General features: G+C 53.5%; 1 protein-coding gene across 1 annotated transcript; it reads left to right on the forward strand.

Annotated features, from left to right (window-relative positions):
* Nucleotides 1-5,407: 5,407 nt before the first annotated feature.
* SLC47A1 (solute carrier family 47 member 1) lies at nt 5,408-15,275 on the forward strand. Its single transcript, XM_054085333.1, has 17 exons — nt 5,408-5,616; nt 8,076-8,177; nt 8,680-8,748; nt 9,107-9,255; nt 9,408-9,450; nt 10,118-10,162; nt 10,489-10,586; nt 10,812-10,909; nt 11,183-11,296; nt 11,528-11,595; nt 11,867-11,975; nt 12,062-12,137; nt 12,476-12,545; nt 13,167-13,299; nt 13,637-13,731; nt 13,954-14,035; nt 14,447-15,275. The coding sequence occupies exons 1-17, from the start codon at nt 5,524-5,526 to the stop codon at nt 14,680-14,682; spliced, it is 1,680 nt and encodes a 559-aa protein (XP_053941308.1). The 5' UTR covers nt 5,408-5,523; the 3' UTR covers nt 14,683-15,275.
* Nucleotides 15,276-16,109: the final 834 nt, after the last annotated feature.

The raw sequence follows: 16,109 nt of genomic DNA on the forward strand, positions 1-16,109 counted from the left end.
CAGGACACTGGAATTAAAAAGCCAAGATAATCCCATAGGGCTTTCAATAAGCAGTTTCTTTTCTGTACAGAGACAGCATCAAGCTGCATTTCCCTATCTCCCATTCACTTTTTCTAAGGACTGGGTTTTTTCACTGCATCCGCTTGAACAGTACATATTGTCTTTTTCACTAAATTATTTGGCAGATTTTGCCAAATATTGGTGTTTGTCTGGGTTTGTTTCCCCCACAACCGGTGTTTATTTGGGTCTTGTCAAGAAAGGGGAAAAGAAACATTGAAGACAGGATGAAAGTGCTGACCCGGACAAGACAAGAAGGGCTGGAAAAGGGGGAGAAAGGCTGGAAAAGGGGGAGAAAGGCTGGAAAAGGGGGAGAAGGGCTGGAAAAGGAGGAGAAGGGCTGGAAAAAGGGAGCCCTTTCTCTCCCCACCTCTGCCTCCCCCTCTGCTGGTATGGGCTCTACAGAGAGCTGGGTGAAGGTGCCCCAGTCTCGGGTGGAGTAGGAACCTGCTGGGCTCCAGAGGCATCTCCTGGGGACTGGGGGGGGCAGCAGGACCCCCCGAGCCCACCCTTGTGCCCACCGAGTAGGGATGTTGGGTGAACCCCCAGCCCACATCCAACAGGTCAGGAGCAGAAATGGCAAATTGAGTTGGGTTCACACTTGCTCTTTCATTTGGGGAAGCAAGTGAGGCTTTGCGGCTTCTGCCTAAAGCCAATGATACCAAGCTGTGAGGATACACGCTCATCACAGTGAGCAAATTAAACCCACGGCAGCAAAAAGAAGAAAAAGAGGGTAGACTTTGGGTGTCTTTTCAACAGCAGTAGCTGAGTTACCTTAAAGTCACAGCATAAAAGAAGCCATCAAAGAAAACTGTTTACCAACAGCAGGAAAAAAAACCCAAAAACACTTCAGTCTGGTTTATCTGAGCCTTTGGGAAGGCAGCTTCCCAGGATACAGAAGGAGCCAAGCCCGGGTTAGCTCCCAGCACCTGCAGCGCTGCGAGGACGCGGGCCGGCAGCAGCACGCAGCGGCGGATGCATGGCAATGCAGAGGCACAGAGGTTGTGCAAAGCCTGTGGCTGCCAGCGAGCTGCCAGATTTCTCATTGCTTTGGTTTTTAAACAAGGAATTGCCTTTTGGACAAATTCCATTCACCGTAAACCTCAGGTCTGAGCCTCGGTGTAACGCTTCTTAGCTTCTTAGACCCAGGCACGTCTGCACTAGCAAGCTGGAACAAATAACGGTGTGAACAGTCCTGGTTATAGGACCGTCCATGCCAAAAAAATAGCAGTTAAGGGCAATGCGAACACCCAGGATGATTAGAGACTGCGGAGAGCTGCCCACTCCCAAGCCAGGGCACATCAGCATCTCTCCTTCGCAGGCGAGAGTTGCGGGCAGCCAAATACCTGCAGGTCCTCTACCTGCTTCAGTGCATCACCGACCAACAGCATTTAAAACATTATATTATTGAAGGTTAACGATACCACGGAGTTGCAGGCGGTGGTGGAGCACTGATTCTTCTGGGTCTGAGGAAGCCACGGCAATAAGAAGGATGGACTTGAGAACACTTACGTGGGGTTAAGCAGAAAAACCATCCCTGTGTAGCTAGTAAAGACTACCCTGCAGTAAGGGTCACTGTGCTCTAAAAACAATTAGCAAGTTTACTAGCTCACTTACTGCTCCAGAACAGAGTAACTTTCTTTCCAGTCAGATCATCACGCAAAAGGAGCTATTTAGAGATGGCTATTCTGGTTTGTTCTCCCTCTTGACACACCCCCAAATCCACATGCCATATCCACTGCTGTCTCTCATCATCTGATCCTATGGTGCAGTACTTAAATAAAAACTCATTTGATTGCAACAGGCTCATTAGTTTTTAATTTAGCTGTATACTGAATTCCAAATTGCAGGGAGGGGAGGGGATTTTCCATGGTGTTTGGACATCAGCCAGGAACGAGGTCTCTTAGAAGAAAGGGACACTCTTCAAACAGTTGAGCGTTTGACATAAATCCATTTTGTTCTGACATTTTTCTTATTTGGTAGCTCTTAATCGCAATGGTTCCAGACATGGTACGTTTGTGGTGTGTATTTTAGTAACAGGATTCATCTAGAATATGGACATACATAGCTAGAGAAAGCCCTGGGTAGTCTTCCTGTTGGAAACGTACAGAGAAAAAAAGCCTAATTCAGCTCTACAGACAATGCAAGCAACTGCAATCCTCGCCTCAGCTGCTTTCTTTGGGATTCACATCAGCATCACTGAGAACTGCAGAGGGTCCCAGCTGCTGGAACCCGCTCCCCCAGGGCACGCCATCTCTCTGCTCCAGATGGTTTCGAGCTGGTCACACATTAACTCCTTTTAACAGGTCTGTGTGAAGGTATCAGCCTTCCAAAACGCTTCTCCAGATTCACTGGAGGTCTAAGATGACTGAGTTTAATGATGTTATACTCCAGAAGAATTCGACCTTTTGAATTCTTCTAACTGGTGTTGCAATCCTGTTAAGGTCTGGATTGCTGAGGGCAGCTTGGTGCGAGGGCAGCGGTACCTTTGACCCTCCCCACGTGCTGGGGGCTCCAACGGGCGAGCCCTGCCAAATCTCACCAGGCAGCTGGCAAGGTCCAGCTCTGGCGTGCTGGGGATGGGGGAGACCTCAGGGCACCCTCAACTCTTCAGACCAGGTCCTGGGATGCCCATTCTGCTGCTGGGATCCACATGTGACATGGATCTGGGATCCACATGTGACCATGGAAACACAAAACGGCTCTTCTGAAAGCAAATGTATTTGTTTTCAAACAGCAGCAGCAAAAACACAAGAGGAAGGGTTTCAATCACAGCCCATCTCTGCATGTTGGGGTCTCTAGAGGCTGGCTAGTCCCGTACCAGGCTCCTGGGCTGCGAGGTAACACTTCTACCCTAAGCCTTTTCAAAACTTCCCCTATTCTTTTCAAAGCTTCCCCTTATTCTTTTCAAAGTCCTTTTTTTCACCCCCCAGGATTCTGCCCGATTCTCTCCCTCCTTTTTTTTTTCAGCACATTGATCTCAGCAGGGTCACAAGGAGGCTTCAAAGCGACTCACGCTTGCGCTGCTTATTGAGGACCACGAATAGCATCATCTGAGCCTTATCACTTCCCCTGCTGCCTCCGCATGAGATAACAGCACTGCAGGAACCTTCTGGCCATCCCACAGCCAGGCTGGCGATAGCAGGCACACTACCAGCAAGGACACACTTTTGTTTGCTACTGACTAGTTCTGTTCCTTCAATAGCTGCCACTGAAGTGCCATCCCGCAGGCAGCACCGGCTCCAACACAGGCACCCGACAGGGGAATTAAGGATCAGGGAAAGAAGAGACAGCCCCAACTCCCTGAACCCTGCACAAAGCCATGCAAACACCAGCGAAACTTGCCTCCTTTCACCCAGCACAAAACTGGAGTGATGCCTTCTCTTTCACTTGTTCTGTCCATTTTCCACCCTCTGAAGGCGTGGTTGAAATTTGCCCGCCGGCTGTCTTAACATCAGCGTGAAAAAAAGCTCTATTTAACCTGTTTTGAGTGGTGCTGAGCAGTCTCATCTGCAACTGAGTGCGCTGGATTGTGAAAGCGCTGAGCGCCCAGGCAAGAAAGGCCTCGAGTCTCTGAAATATTCGTGTAGGAATCTGACTTGAAGGGCCTAAAAAAGCGGACCCAGCATGTTTCCATCTTGCAAATCAGTTTGTTCCTTTCCTTTCTCCTGCTGGAAAGGAGCAAAGTGTTCACCTGAGCCCAGCCTGTGCCCACTGTGAAGGTGGTGTCCCTCGGGGCGGGTCGTGGTGATGGGAACATCGCTGAAGGAAGAAACCATGGTTCCAGAGTTAAAATACACTCCTGAATTTTACACTGAACTTTTATGTTGTTCTCTCCCCATTTGTGAAAAGAGTTTGGTGATCTGTGAATAAAATCCTCTGGCTACACTCTATCTAGTTATAGATATGTGTGTTTAAACCATATACAGCTCTTGAAGAAACAACTTTAGATGAATTTTGCAGTTTGCTCCTCTCCCCCTTGACTACCACCAACATCAGGAGGAACTCGGGGTCAGATCACGGCAGCATTTTGTCCTGAACTACTTTGATTTCATCATAAAATCAGAGTAGCTATGACTCACCACTACTACTACATCATTTTTCTCGTCACACTATAACTGAAGGAGCAAAGGGGTAAGTGAAACATTAACGAGACTTTGCATTTCTGAGTGGTGACACCACAGCTATAAGGCATCAAGGGCAGCGTTCATACAGCTGTAAAACCAAGCCCTCCTTTCCACTGTAATCTTCTGTGCGTTGGAAATAGATTTGGTTACAGCTACTTGGTTACAAGACCCTGCACTTAGGTAGAATTTCACTCCTGGAACAACCCAAGCTCCTACTCAAACCAAGGCATCTTCTTCCTATATGCCAGGCACACACGGGCATCGCAGCCAAACATGGGGTCCAGCAGCTGCCCAAAACCCTCGCGCTGGGTGGGAATCCCCAGTTTAGGGGACAATACCCAGGACACCCTTTTTACGAGGTACTGGTGAGATGGAGAAGAAAGGGAGGCCACTCAGAGCCAGCTGCCCCCGCCGTTATCGCAGTGCTGATAGCAGAGGGGACATCCCCTTGGTCCGGGGGGGCTGTGCTGGGACATCCCTGCCTTTGACAGACTCCAGTGTTGGGGAGTTCACCCACAGTGAGAACATGGGGGTCCGGAGCCATCACCCCACAGGGTGGTGGTGCCCAGGCTGTAGCCACCAGCTAATGTGAGAGTCTTTGGATCTCTGATGAAATCCCGGGCGTTGGCCAACAGCGTGGGACCTTCTGGGGTCCCCATGACATAGGCAGCAAGTAGGGGGGCTCTAGATGGTGGTTAAGAGATGAGGGGGATGACCTTCCCAAGCAGCAGGGCCCCAAGTCCCTCACCAATGCATGTAGGGGGGTCCCCAGCCCATTGTTCCCCCCATTGGGGGTCCCCCAATCCCTTCAGAAGCCCACGGTGGGCTCTGGCAAACATGGGGAGCAGGGGGTATGACCCAAGCTCCTGCCCCCAAACAGAGGGGGCCCCACCCCATGACTGGAGCTTAGCGATGGGGTGACCCTCCTTGGCCATTGTCCTTAATATTGGGGTGTCCCCACCCCCCCAGAACCCCACATCAGGCTCCCCTCAATGCATTTGGGGGGGGGGGCGAGTCCCCAGCTCCTGTCTCCCCACAAAGAGAGGTCAGGGAGGGCCCCCAGCCCAGTCTCTACATTGGGGGGTCCCCACCCGGCAGAACGGCTCCCCTCCCTTGTCGGCGGAGGGTCTCCACCCCCAGAGCCCCAGCACGTGTCCGGGGGTGGATGGAGGGGGTGGAGTCCCCGCCCCAGGACCGGAGCACGGCGGGGGCGGGGGGGGGGATCCCGCTGCTGCTCTTCAGCCCGGGGAGGGTCGGTCTCCCCGAGCCGAGGCGCGGCGGTGCCGGCAGCCCCGGGCGGAGGCCGTGCCCTGAAGGAGGGGGGGGAGAGGCGCAGCCCATGGCGGCAGCGGCGGCGCGGGGCGTGCGGCGCCTCCTGCCCGCGGGCGCCCGGCGGGAGAGCGGGGAGCTGGCGCGGCTGGCGGGGCCCGTGGTGAGAGACGGGGCAGCGCGGGGGGCGGGGTCCCTCCTCGGCCACTACGGGATCGATGGGGTGGGGTGGGATCTCGGAGCCCATCTTGGAATGGTTTGGGGTGGGGTGGGGTCTCAGAGCCCATCCTGGAATGGTTTGGGGTAGGATGGGATCTCAGAGCCTATCCCAGAATGGGATCTCAAAGCCCATCCCGGAATAGGATCTCAAAGCCCATCCTGGAATGGGATCTCAAAGCCCATCCTGGAGAGGTTTGGGGTGGGATGGGATCTCAAAGCCCATCCTGGAATGGTTTGGGGTGGGTTGGGATCTCAGAGCCCATCCTGGAATGGTTTGGGGTGGGATGGGATCTCAGAGCCAATCTTGGAATGGTTTGGGGTGGGGTGGGATCTCAGAGCCCATCCTGGAATGGGATCTCAAAGCCCATCCTGGAATGGTTTGGGGTGGGATGGGATCTCAGAGCCTATCCTGGAATGGTTTGGGGTAGGATGGGATCTCAGAGCCTATCCCAGAATGGGATCTCAGAGCCCATCCCGGAATGGGATCTCAAAGCCCATCCTGGAGTGGTTTGGGGTGGAATGGGATCTCAGAGCCCATCCTGGAATGGGATCTCAAAGCCCATCCTGGAATGGGATCCCAAAGCCCATCCTGGAGTGGTTTGGGGTAGGATGGGATCTCAGAGTCCATCCCAGAATGGTTTGGGGTGGGATGGGATCTCAGAGCCCATCCTGGAATGGTTTGGGGTGGGATGGGATCTCAGAGCCCATCCTGGAATGGTTTGGGGTAGGATGGGATCTCAGAGCCCATCCTGGAATGGTTTGGGGTGGGATGGGATCTCAGAGCCCATCTTGGAATGGGATCTCAAAGCCCATCCTGGAGTGGTTTGGGGTGGGATGGGATCTCAAAGCCCATCCTGGAATGGGATCTCAAAGCCCATCCTGGAATGGTTTGGGGTGGGATGGGATCTCAAAGCCCATCCTGGAATGGTTTGGGGTGGGATGGGATCTCGGAGCCCATCCTGGAATGGTTTGGGGTGGGATGGGATCTCAGAGCCCATCCTGGAATGGTTTGGGGTAGGATGGGATTTCAGAGCCCATCCTAGAATGGTTTGGGGCGGGATGGGATGCCAGCCCTTCCAGCAGATCCTGGGTGCATAGGTACCCTGTGGCTCGCTGTCTAATCCTCCCTGGACTGCTGATTTTCTGGAAGGAGATGCGTCCTTTGGTAGTTAAGAGACTGAGCGCATGTTGCAGAGGGTTCTGCAAAGAGGAGCGTGCAGCACAGCCCTGGTCTAAATCCACTGCGTGTGAAATTTTGTGCTTTGAATCTTCTACTCTATCCGGTAAATAAGTACCAACCGACGAACTGCTCACAGACATCCTCCCTGACATCAAAGTGCTGACCTGCTGTGATCAGGCAGCAGAGGAAGTGTAGACTGGTTTCGGTTTCTGTGACTGAATACATCAGCCCTCGCTCAGTCCCCTCAACCGTTCCACCTGCGGCACTGCGGGCTTCTCTGTGGGCACAGACAACCTCGAAACCAAACCCACAGCTGTCATTACTTATAGCTCATTTCATGTCAAACCCTGTGCTGGAACGCTCATGGAGGTATGGACCCCTCCAACAGGGATTACTGACAGCAGCAGGTCGAACGTGCCTGGGCCTGGCAGGACGGCACCTACAGGCACTGGTGGGAGGTCTGGAGAGGAGAAGGTTTTATTCTATTCTTCCTCTGACCCCTTAGGAGCTGGTTTTCCAGCAGCACGAGGCTTGCTTGCCAGCTGCTAGGTGGAAAGGAGCGTGAGCAGACCCTGGGCATGGTCCCCAGCCATGCCTACCCCTCAGTGGGTATAAATGTCTCTTAACTCCTACCATCTGGTTTCTAGCTGTGCCATGACTCCGTGCCTCGGATGCCTGTAGAGAGGCTGTCTTCTTGCCAAGGGAAAATGAGGTCTGGAGTGCAATCTCTGCTACAGCATTGTTAAGCCTTGCTGTAGCCGCCGGCGAGGAACAGCGAGCTGGAGTTGGCGTCTTACCAGGAGAGGACATTGCAGTTTGGGAAGAGAGTTTCCCCCAGATGCACAGAAGTGCAGAAAAGCATTGGGATTTTTGATTTGCCCTCTCTATGTATCTTTCATCCTGGAAAAGAGGATTTCTAGTGAAGCCCTTAAGCCCCACTTAAGCAAGGTCATCTGGCAGATTGGCTGCGTAACACCAAAATACCAAAGGGCAGGTAGAGGCCTGCTTAGAAAGGCAAGGAGAGCCTGCATGAGTTGTAGAGCTGGCGCCTCTGCCCCCGCAGCACTGAGTTCCCAGGACAGCAGAGCCCTGGCCTCAAGGCAAGGCACTGTGGTCACACCAGGACACCAATCTGTTCATAGACCAAACCCCTGGGGGCAGGGTGGTGTTCCTAAAGTCCTAACCCGTTCTCACCTCACCATCTCCTCCTCCTTCCATCCCAGTTTGTCGCCCAGCTGCTGGGGTTCCTGATCAGCGTGGTGAGCTCCATCTTCTGTGGCCACCTGGGGAAAGCAGAGCTGGATGCTGTGACGCTGGCTGTGTCTGTACGTATTACTCCAATTTCCCTGTGATTTAAAACATAAAATAAAAACATAAAAAAATAAGAAAAAAACCAAAACCTGTAGGAATGTGTATGTGAGAACCCTGTGCATAAGCACATCACAAGCACTGCATCTATCAAATTGTTCTTTTTGCCCTGAGCGCAGGCGGGAGATAGGAACTGAGCAGTCAGTGACTGTGCCAGTGCAAAGCCAGCGCCTGGTCAGCGAGCTGGAGCCTGGACCAGCTCTCTGGATCACCAGACCTAGGCATGCATGTGTGGCTAGGAGCAGCACAGTTTGTGGCCCTTTAGATAGTCACCCGTTGCTAGAGGATCCTTTTCCACACCAGAGGAGAGAAGGGACTATTAGGTAACAAGAATGTGTTATTCTGAGAAATAGAGAAGGGCTGGAGACTTCCCAAAAACTCATAGCAGAACTGTCTCCCCACCCAGTGCTTTGGGCCAGGTCCCCTGTCACTCACCCAAGTCCTTTGTCTCTCTTCCAGGTTATCAACGTGACGGGCATCTCCATTGGGTCTGGTTTAGCCTCAGCATGCGACACGCTGATGTCCCAGGTCAGTAGCAGAACCTCTTTTCTTGTGCCTCACAGGGTTTGTTGGTGTTGTCTCGCCTCCTGCGCATTGATATCTGGGCACAAAGGGTGGGAGGATGGCAGCTTCCAGCCACCATGGGGCTACAGATGCACTAGCTGGAGCTTCCTCCCTCCCTGCAGCTCTCCCAGGGAGCTCTGGGTTGTGCCTGGGCTGCCAAGGGATGTACAATCCAGCTGAGAGGCAGTTAAACCCAACCAGCCTGGCACTGCAGGGCACTGGTAGTGCATTTAATCAGCCTCTTGCTGCCCTGGGTCCAGAGCGTTTGCCTAGACCCACTGGTTCCCTGTAACGCTCCCCATGGTCCTCTCTCCCAACTCAGACGTACGGTGGCAAGAACCTGAAGCAGGTGGGCACCATCCTGCAGCGGGGGATCCTCATCCTGCTGCTATGCTGCTTCCCTTGCTGGGCTTTCTTCATCAACACCGAGCGGATCCTCCTGCTCATCCAACAGGACCCTGAGGTCTCCAGGTCAGGGGTGAGATCGAGCCGCTTTGGACCAGGCTGTGGGTGGGTTGCCAGACAGTGTTGAAATCAAGGCTCAGTGGAGTTTGAGTGCAACGCTGCTTGGCTTGGCTCTTGCTTTGCTGTATTATGAACTGGGCAAACAACTCTCTTTCCAGGTTAACTCAGCTCTACGTGATGATCTTTATTCCAGCGCTTCCAGTAAGTTGCTGCTAAAGCTGCTAGAAGCTCTGTATCCTGCAGTAACATCTAGGGGAAGGATTGCTGTGTGGATCAGGGGGCAGCACGGTTTGGGGTTTTATGTGTCCCTTGATCTCAGGCTGTAACAGCCTGGCAGGCAGTGACTGGACCAGCAAATGTGCACTTCATCCTGCTGTGCAAAGCTTTTCACTCCAGGCCATGTCTCTGCATGAGTAACTGATGATGGACGTTGGAACCAGGGCTCCCTCTTAGCTCTCCGATAAAGGCAGCAGCTCGCTGTTCTCACACACTCGTAGCTGCTGGGCTCTTGGCTAGTTACACCGTCCCTCTGAAGGGACTCCTTTAGGACAGGGAGGAGTTCCCCTGGGAAATAACTGTCTGTAGGTTAATGCTTTCTTCCAAGGTTTTCAGCCTGTCTTGTGCTGATGAGGAAGCATAAGAGATTTCCCACTTGGAGACTGATCTCTCTTCCCAGTGGGAGGTGCCTTTTGTTACTCTTGGTTTGGGACGCAGCCAGTGCTGGCAGGTGCCACAGGAGCAGGGTGGAGGGCAGCGTGCTTGCTTGGGGCACCCTGGGAAGGGGAGGAACTGTGGGAAGGACCTATCGGTAGCTGGTAGTTGATCCATAACGCGGTGATGCTGATAAAATGAATCCTGACTTTTGCAGGCCGCGTTTCTGTACCAGCTGCAGACGAGATATTTACTAAGCCAGGTATTGTACAACCAACCAGGTTCTGGGACATAGATTCCTAGGAACAGGGATAAAAGTGGGGAATCTGAGTTCATCTTGTCTTGGGTAGAGCTGGGCCAAGGAATGTGTGCAGCACAGCCCTCAGGCTGGGGAGAGCTCATGGGAACCACCCTTAGCTCACTCCATTTCCCCATTGTTGCCTCTAAGGCAATCTGGCGTTATCTGCAACAGGAGGTACCCTATTGGCTTTCTCCTTGGGCATTGATGAAGGTCTCCCTTGTGTTCACTGGATGGGGCCTTGAGCAGTGCTGGAAAAGCAAATTCCAAAGTCTTTCCTTGGCTTCCAGGCGATCATTTTGCCTCAAGTGTTGACAGGGATTGCAGCCAACATCCTCAACGTGGCCATGAATGCCTTCTTTCTATACGCGCTGAAGCTGGGCATGGTGTAAGTGTGAGCAGAGGTGGTGACAGGGGTTTGCTTGGTGTTCTAAGGGTGTCTGGGGTGCCCAGTTCTGCTGCCCTCAGCCAACCAACCCGGAAAGGTAAGGCTGGAGGAATCTGCCCCGTTCCTGCAGCAAAGCTTGTATGGGTGCCACCAGGTCTCTCCTGCTGTAGCTGAAGTGATGGTGGAGGAGGGTTTTGTTTGAAATCTGCCTGTCTCTCTTGCCAGGGGCTCTGCCTGGGCTAACACCGTTTCTCAGTACAGCCAGGCCATTCTCCTCTTCCTTTATGTGTGGTGGAAGAAGATCCATGTGGAGACCTGGGGAGGTACTGTTCATAGCTTAGTCCTTCAAAGTACCATAGTGTAGGTCTGACAAAGGGACTACTGTCCCCTCAGAGCAGGTAGATGCTGTAGCCCCAAGTATGTTCTTGTTGATCACCTTGGCTCAGGAATGCACCACAGTACAGCCAAGACTAGGCTGATGTCCTAGGAGCTGTGGCTTGTGGTGGTTGTCCTCAGTGTCCAGAAAAGCATATGGATCCCCTTCAGGGTAGGAGAGGGAGAATGTGCCTTCATTCTGCCTCGCATTCTCATTGCAGGTTGGACCAGGGACTGCCTTCTGGACTGGGGCTCCTTTATCCGGCTGGCAGTACCCGGCATGCTCATGACCTGTATTGAATGGTGGACCTTCGAGATTGGGAGTTTCTTGGCAGGTGAGTCCAAATCCTCTTTATCCTCTGGTTTAACAGGTCAGCTTCCAGCCATGCCTGCCCCAGTGGCTGCTTCTTGAGTCTCCCTAGAGCACCTCCTGCCAGCAGCCCCCTCACCTGCAGCCTCGGTTCTGCGGGAAGCCGGTAGATGGGAACCCTGTAGTCACTGCCTCCTGGTCAGCAAAGGAGAAGTTTAATTCTTGCCTAACAAAGCAAGTGATGAATCTTTTCCAGGGCTTCTCAGTGTGGTGGAGCTGGGTGCACAGTCTGTCATCTACGAGCTCTCCTCTGCAGCATACATGGTAAGGACTGGGTGTATTAAACCAAAATCAGCCTGGGAGGATCCCTCAAACAATGGTCCTGCAGATCAAAGCTGGGGAGGGAAGCAGGGGTGGAAAGCAGGCAGGTGATGACTCTCAGGCTCGCTGTGAGGCTGCACATCCAGGGTGTGCTGCACATGGAAAATCCCTTTACTGCAGCAATGCCAATTTGCCCCAAACTCCCTGCTGGGGAAGACGAAAATTGATGCAGGCTCTATCGCCACTCACCTCCTCCTTGTCTCCTGCTACTCAGGTGCCTCTGGGCTTCAGCGTGGCTGCCAGTGTCAGAGTGGGCAATGCCTTGGGGTCAGGGGATGCGGTTCAAGCCAAGACCTCCTGCATCACTGCGCTGCTGTGCACAGGTCAGCCCCAGTCCTGCAGAGGGGAATAAAGGAACAGGACTTGCTGTTCTTGAAGAAAGCAATTGGACCATTTCTTTCTCTTTCAGAAGTTCTTGCTGTGGTGGTTGCAACGTTACTGGGAACCCTAAAGGACGTGGTAGGATACATCTTCACCAATGACAAGTGGGTTAACAGCTTTCTTTTAAGTGTTATTACCTTCTTGGAGGGTATGAATTATATCCCAGGGGCTGCTTAGAAGCTGCTGACAGATAAGAGTTCATAAGCCTCCATCTGGCAACTGTTCCCCAGAGTTTCCTCCCCACTTCCCAGTGTCGCTGGGCGGCATGGATGCTTCTGATACTGGCACTCTGCCATCGTGGTACCCAAGCTGCTCACATCCCCACTGGTGTCATGGTCTGAGATCAGGCTTTGCAGCAGCCAAGGGAAATGTGTCAAAATCAGACTCCTTTGGGACAAGGCCGTGCTGCTTTCCCTGATCAGTACGTACATCTTCCCAACAGGGAGATCGTTATCTTGGTGTCCAAAGTGATGATCATCTTTGCTCCGTTCCACTTATTTGACGCAGCAGCAGTGAGTATTCCATCATGAGGAATGATTCCTCTCTGCAGGTTGGGGTGCAATGGAAAGTGCAAAGCTGCCTCTAGCTCCCCCTTGACCTGTTAAAATGATAGAGAAGTAAACTGATAAACTGTCAAAGCAGCTGCTTGCATTACCTATAGCACCACAGTGTCCCCCATGCTTGTAGTTGCCCATGGGCATTGCTGCAGAAAAGCCCAGTTCTCCCTCTTTCCCCTCCCCAGCTTTTTGCTAGCTTGTCAGAGCAGCGTAAGTGAGCAGCTGGATCTTCAGAGATGTCAGGTACTCACAGCGTAGCATCAGTGCTCACACAACTTGTTAGATAGCAATTCTAGCCTGTTTCCTCCGGCTGTGTTCCAGGCTGTGTTGCTCTGGGGCGCTGCCCCTCTGGTGGCACCCCTCTTGGTGTCTGCAGACAGCTCCGTGTTTTGCACTTGGGTTGGCAGCAGGAACAAGAGGAACCTTGCACCATGTGCTCTGTGATGTGGCTCTGGTCCCTCTTGGCGCTGCGGGTTCCCAGTTCAGAGGGCTGTGCAATAATGCAGCGTTCCTGTGGTGGTACCTTCCATAGCGTGTGCTCTCTCATGTGTTAACCCCTCTGCCTGCTTTCCTTAGGCGACCTGTGGTGGTGTGCTGCGGGGCACAGGGGAGCAGAAGATGGGTGCTATCGCCAATGCCATCGGCTATTATGCCATTGGCTTGCCCATCGGCATCTCACTGATGTTTGCTGCTAAGATGGGAGTGTTAGGTACGTGCGTCCTCCGTTTGGCATTCCCCAGAGCCTTCTCTTCTCCAGGCTCATTATCTTCCTTTGTTATTGGTGGGGCTGGATTGCACACTGAGGCAGGCTCTGAGTAGCCTCCATCAAATGAGGGCTGAGATGCCCCCGTAAATCCAGTCCTGCTGCCAGCATAGGTCCCCCCAGGAGCTATTTCCTCTCACTGTCCCTCAGGGCAGCTCTCCCATCTGGACTGGGTTAGACGTGGGGTGATCTGCCCCTGCGTTGGGTCCTTGGGTGTTTTGGCGGTGCTTGGCAAAAGCAGGCTTTCCGCCAGCCCTTCCTGAAGTAACTCTCCATCCTGCAGGGCTGTGGGTAGGGATGATCGTTTGCATTTCTCTGCAAGCCCTTTCCTTCTCGGCTTTTGTCGTTCGCATGGATTGGAAGAAAGCTGCAGAAGAGGTGAGACTTGTGCTTCTATTGAGTCCTAGAAGGTGTTGGGTGAGTTCCTGTCCCAGTACAATGCCACAGCCCTCTGGGGAAGGGAAAATTGAAACAGGCTCTGTCCTTGCAGGAGCAGTTTGGTGTCAAGCGTGCTTGCTTTGGGAGGGTGGAGGCTCAGGTTTGCTTGGCTGGGCAGGACGCTCTTGTTCTGAGAAGAGCAACTCTTCCTTGCGTTTATAGGCTCAGATCCGAGCTGGACTGAAAAAACAACTTGAAGATGTGAACTCCAATGGCACTACTGCTAACAAAACATCTGCAGTGGGTATGTAACGAGGCCTGACAACAGGGAGGGAGCCCAAATTCTCTACCTAACCCTTCCTTTCCTTCACAGTCACAGCAGCCATGTCTGTCCTGCTGGCCCAGATGGCTGGAAAGAGCACAGTGGTGCTGGTCTCGGGCCAGTGACACTTCTGTACTTGGTAATGGGGTAGAAGATACCCCGTTAACCCTGTCACCTCCCTGGCTGCTCCAGGGAAGAGTCTAGAGCTTGGACTGCCAGCCAGTGTTCTGCCTTCCCTGGGAATGCCTGCCAGTTTGCCGTGGCACATCTCAGCATCCCTGAGCCTTGGAAAAGGACCCTCAGGACTGCCACTAATGCTTGTGCATCATCAGACTGGGATCCCCTGACTTTGCAGCTTGGCTTCCCCACAGCACTCACCTCTCTGTTGCACAGATTACGTCTCTGGTGATGCAGACACCATGGATACTGTTGTCCTGCCTGAAAGCATCGTGGAAGGCGAGAGACAACCTGACCACCAGTTCATTGTGCAGGAGGAGCCTGCTGTTGTTTTTTCTCCGCCTGCTGTGGCGTGGAGGACCCTGATCATCCGCCGTGTGCTGGCTGCTGCCACTGCTGTTGCTGTCCTGGTGGTGGGCGTACTGGTCCGGCTCCTGACCGGCAGCGGCTAGAACCAGGGACACTGGGGAGACACGCACAGAGCAGGAGGGCACGCGGTGATGTCCCAGGAGGAGGATGGTGAGGGGGAAGGAACTCCCCCACAATTCCTTGTAGAGAGTCACTTTGCTCAGTTTTTGGTTAACTCACAATGTTTCATCCCACACGCAGAGTTCTTAAAAGGGGTGAGGATGCAGCACCTGGGAAGAAGGTGCTCGAGAGCTGGTTCCTCTCCTGCACTGCACTAGGTTGTCACTTAGGATAGGTGGGAGCGTACCCTGGGACTGGCCTGAGAAGGAGACGGGGACCTTGTGCCCCTCGCTGTCCTGCTTCCTACTGCCTGGGGACATTTGCCAGTGTCATTTGCTAATGGCCGAGGTGCTTGCTGCCCACAGAGGTGTTTCCTCAAACACCACCACTCGGCACAGCCCATGTCCTACTGCTGCAGCAGCGCACAAGGCTGATTTTGTTGGAAGGTGGCTGACTCTTCCGACTGCTGCCGGGGCGTTGGGTGCTGGCCCCTCTCTCCCTGCTGCGTGGCAGGCACAGGGCCTAAAGCAACTCTTCTTTGCACTTTTGTAAAGTGGGATTTTTGATACAATAAAGTTTTCTGAGTAAATGTTGGGCTGTTAATGTGGAGTGAGCATGACCCTGGTCGTTGGCATGGCTCGGCTGTCAGTGGGGAGACGTTGGGTTAGTTTGTCCACCACAGTGGGCTTGTACAGGGTGTAACCTCAGCCTCCTGGCCCTGCAGCTTGGGGCTGGCTGTGGGTGCAGCAGCAAGCAGGGGCTTGTTTTAGTTGGGTTCAGAGAGTACACTGCTCCCCTCAAGTAGAAAAGCAATGTTTGTGCACCTTGATTGCACCCACACCGTTGCTGAGCCACGCGGGAGAGGGTGGTGTGGTGCAAACCCCTATGGAGCCATCAGGGAACTGCCGAATGTCTCGATGCAAATGCCCCAGCGCTGCCTGCCCATCCCTGTCCTCGGCGCTGAGCCCCTCAGCACCAGTCTCAGGCTCTTACCTGCGGTGAAGCCAGTGTCTCCATGGTGTGGCGTGTGCTCAGCCGCTGGAGGTAAATACCACGTACAGCTGGGGCACGGCGCCTCGCTGCCACCCCACAACTCTCCTGGCACTGCTTGCCTGCAGGACAAGAAGAATAAAAGATGGCAATAAAAAGATATGGCATTAAGGAGCTTGAAACAGCCTTCAGCTGCGACCTCAGGTGTGGGGAGGATGTGGCAGATCCCAACCTGCTCCAAGTCCCAGTAGTTTTGCGACTGGAGCCTGGGGAGAGGTGGAAACCTGCTTTGCTCTGCTCTCCCCCAGCCCACCAGAGCCCACCTTCAGCTCTGCGCAGGAGGTTCTGCACCACTGCGGCAGCTCCTCTCCACCTCCCCTGCCAAGGGCCAAGGCAGGGTGCTATATTTGGCCTGGCAGAG

The sequence above is a fragment of the Cuculus canorus genome, chromosome 20 (genome assembly GCF_017976375.1).
Source record: "Cuculus canorus isolate bCucCan1 chromosome 20, bCucCan1.pri, whole genome shotgun sequence".
NCBI lineage: Eukaryota > Metazoa > Chordata > Aves > Cuculiformes > Cuculidae > Cuculus > Cuculus canorus.